This window comes from Gavialis gangeticus, unplaced genomic scaffold (genome assembly GCF_001723915.1).
Source record: "Gavialis gangeticus isolate Ggan-Ray unplaced genomic scaffold, GavGan_comp1, whole genome shotgun sequence".
NCBI classification, from domain to species: Eukaryota; Metazoa; Chordata; order Crocodylia; family Gavialidae; genus Gavialis; species Gavialis gangeticus.
Genome location: NW_017728996.1, coordinates 24,710,604 through 24,712,046, shown reverse-complemented (window position 1 = coordinate 24,712,046; position 1,443 = coordinate 24,710,604). Strand labels below are relative to the sequence as shown.

Here is a 1,443-nt window from a genome sequence, read left to right as displayed (position 1 = left end):
AAATTGGAAATCAAACTCTGCTTAAACAATGCTAAACAAAAAACAATAAAGAAAAAGACTTGTTCCTGAAATTCTGTGTGCTCAATGTTGTAGAAAGTTAAAACTTAAAACACCGACACATTACGCAAGTGGCTAGGATGATAACAGGTCAGACAAGTACTTTATCCCAACTAAAACTTGTACAAAAGACTGGACAACTTTTGCTAGATCTCATAATGTAAACTATGCACATCTGGCAGCTCACGATAAAAACTGATCAGAAGTTATTTTAAGTAAAAGTTGGCAAGCTTTTTAAAATTTTACTCTAAATAAAGAAATTATTCTAGAAAACGAAGAGATTGAAGGGTTTATTTTTAACAATTTGAAAATACAGACTTAGTTTACACCAAGACAAACACGTCACAAAGACCAGAATACAAAATACTTAACTCTTTAAAAAAACAAAAACAAAAAAAGAAGAGCTTTGTATTCACAAATCAGCTCAGTCTTAGAAAAGCAGAAACAGCAAATACATGGGATTAAGACTAATTTGACAGTACAGTGACCATGGTTTTGGTCCCAGCAAATCACAGTTTACCAAATCTCCCTCCTAAGATCCTCCTACTCCTCATAAGAGGAGTCTGCTTTTAACAGATTTGAGAAAGATCAATATGAAGCCAAATTAAACCCAAGGTCCTTCTGGATCAATCCGGTTCTGTTCATAAATAAAAAATGTTTGTACTGTGCACACTCTAAATGCAGAAGGGCCAGGGCAGGGGGAAGGGGGGTGGAATCAGCAAAACAAAAATAAATACAATAAAATAAACAACACCCTGCAAGCCCCTATTAAAGCAAAATGCCAATGTCCCAAATACATGCAGGGCTGGTCGAGTGCATGGCCACGCAGTTGGCAGCTCATCCCCCACTCCCAAAGCCTTGTCCTGCTCCAGTCTTCTTCAGCCTCAGGCTGCCCCCAAGACCTGCCAGGCCTCCCCCCCCGCGAACTCACCGCTTCACTTGGGGCATTCACCTGGCCCCTCTCTGTGCCCTGAGCTGGCAGACCAGGGCCCCAAACCGGCCGGGCCTACAGAGGGCTCACGGGGCCTAGCCAAAGTGCCCACGGCTGCGGGGAGCAGGGGGCAGGGGACACAAACACGGGCGAGGCCTGGTCCGAAAGCAGCGCCCCCCACCGCCGCCCTCCCCCGCCCGGGCCCCTGGAGGGAGCTCGTCCTGCCCCTGCTCCCCCGGAGGCGGCGCCCGAGCGGGGCTGGAGGAGACGGGGCCCCGCCACAGAGCCCCCTCCCCCCGGCTCCCAGCCCCGCCGAGGCCCGCGGGCCGCAGCCCTTACCAGGTCATAGTCCTCCTCATCATCGCACATGAAATCATCCTCCATGTCAGACATCTTGGCCGGAGGACGGCGGGGGGAGGGGCGGGGGCGGGGGCACGGAGCGGAGCCAGCCCCTT

At 49.8% G+C, this 1,443-nt stretch overlaps 1 protein-coding gene across 3 annotated transcripts in view; it reads right to left on the bottom strand.

The window, feature by feature from the left end:
• Nucleotides 1–1,431, bottom strand: part of COPS2 (COP9 signalosome subunit 2) — a 51,118-nt gene extending 49,687 nt beyond the window's left edge. For 2 of the 3 annotated variants that reach the window (XM_019504167.1, XM_019504170.1), the window contains exon 1: nt 1,328–1,431. In XM_019504167.1, coding sequence (XP_019359712.1) covers nt 1,328–1,381 — 54 coding nt within the window. In that variant the 5' untranslated portion in view covers nt 1,382–1,431. The remainder of the gene's footprint in view (nt 1–1,327) is intronic. The other variant, XM_019504169.1, reaches the window with a different exon arrangement.
• Between the last annotated feature and the right edge of the window lie 12 nt (nt 1,432–1,443).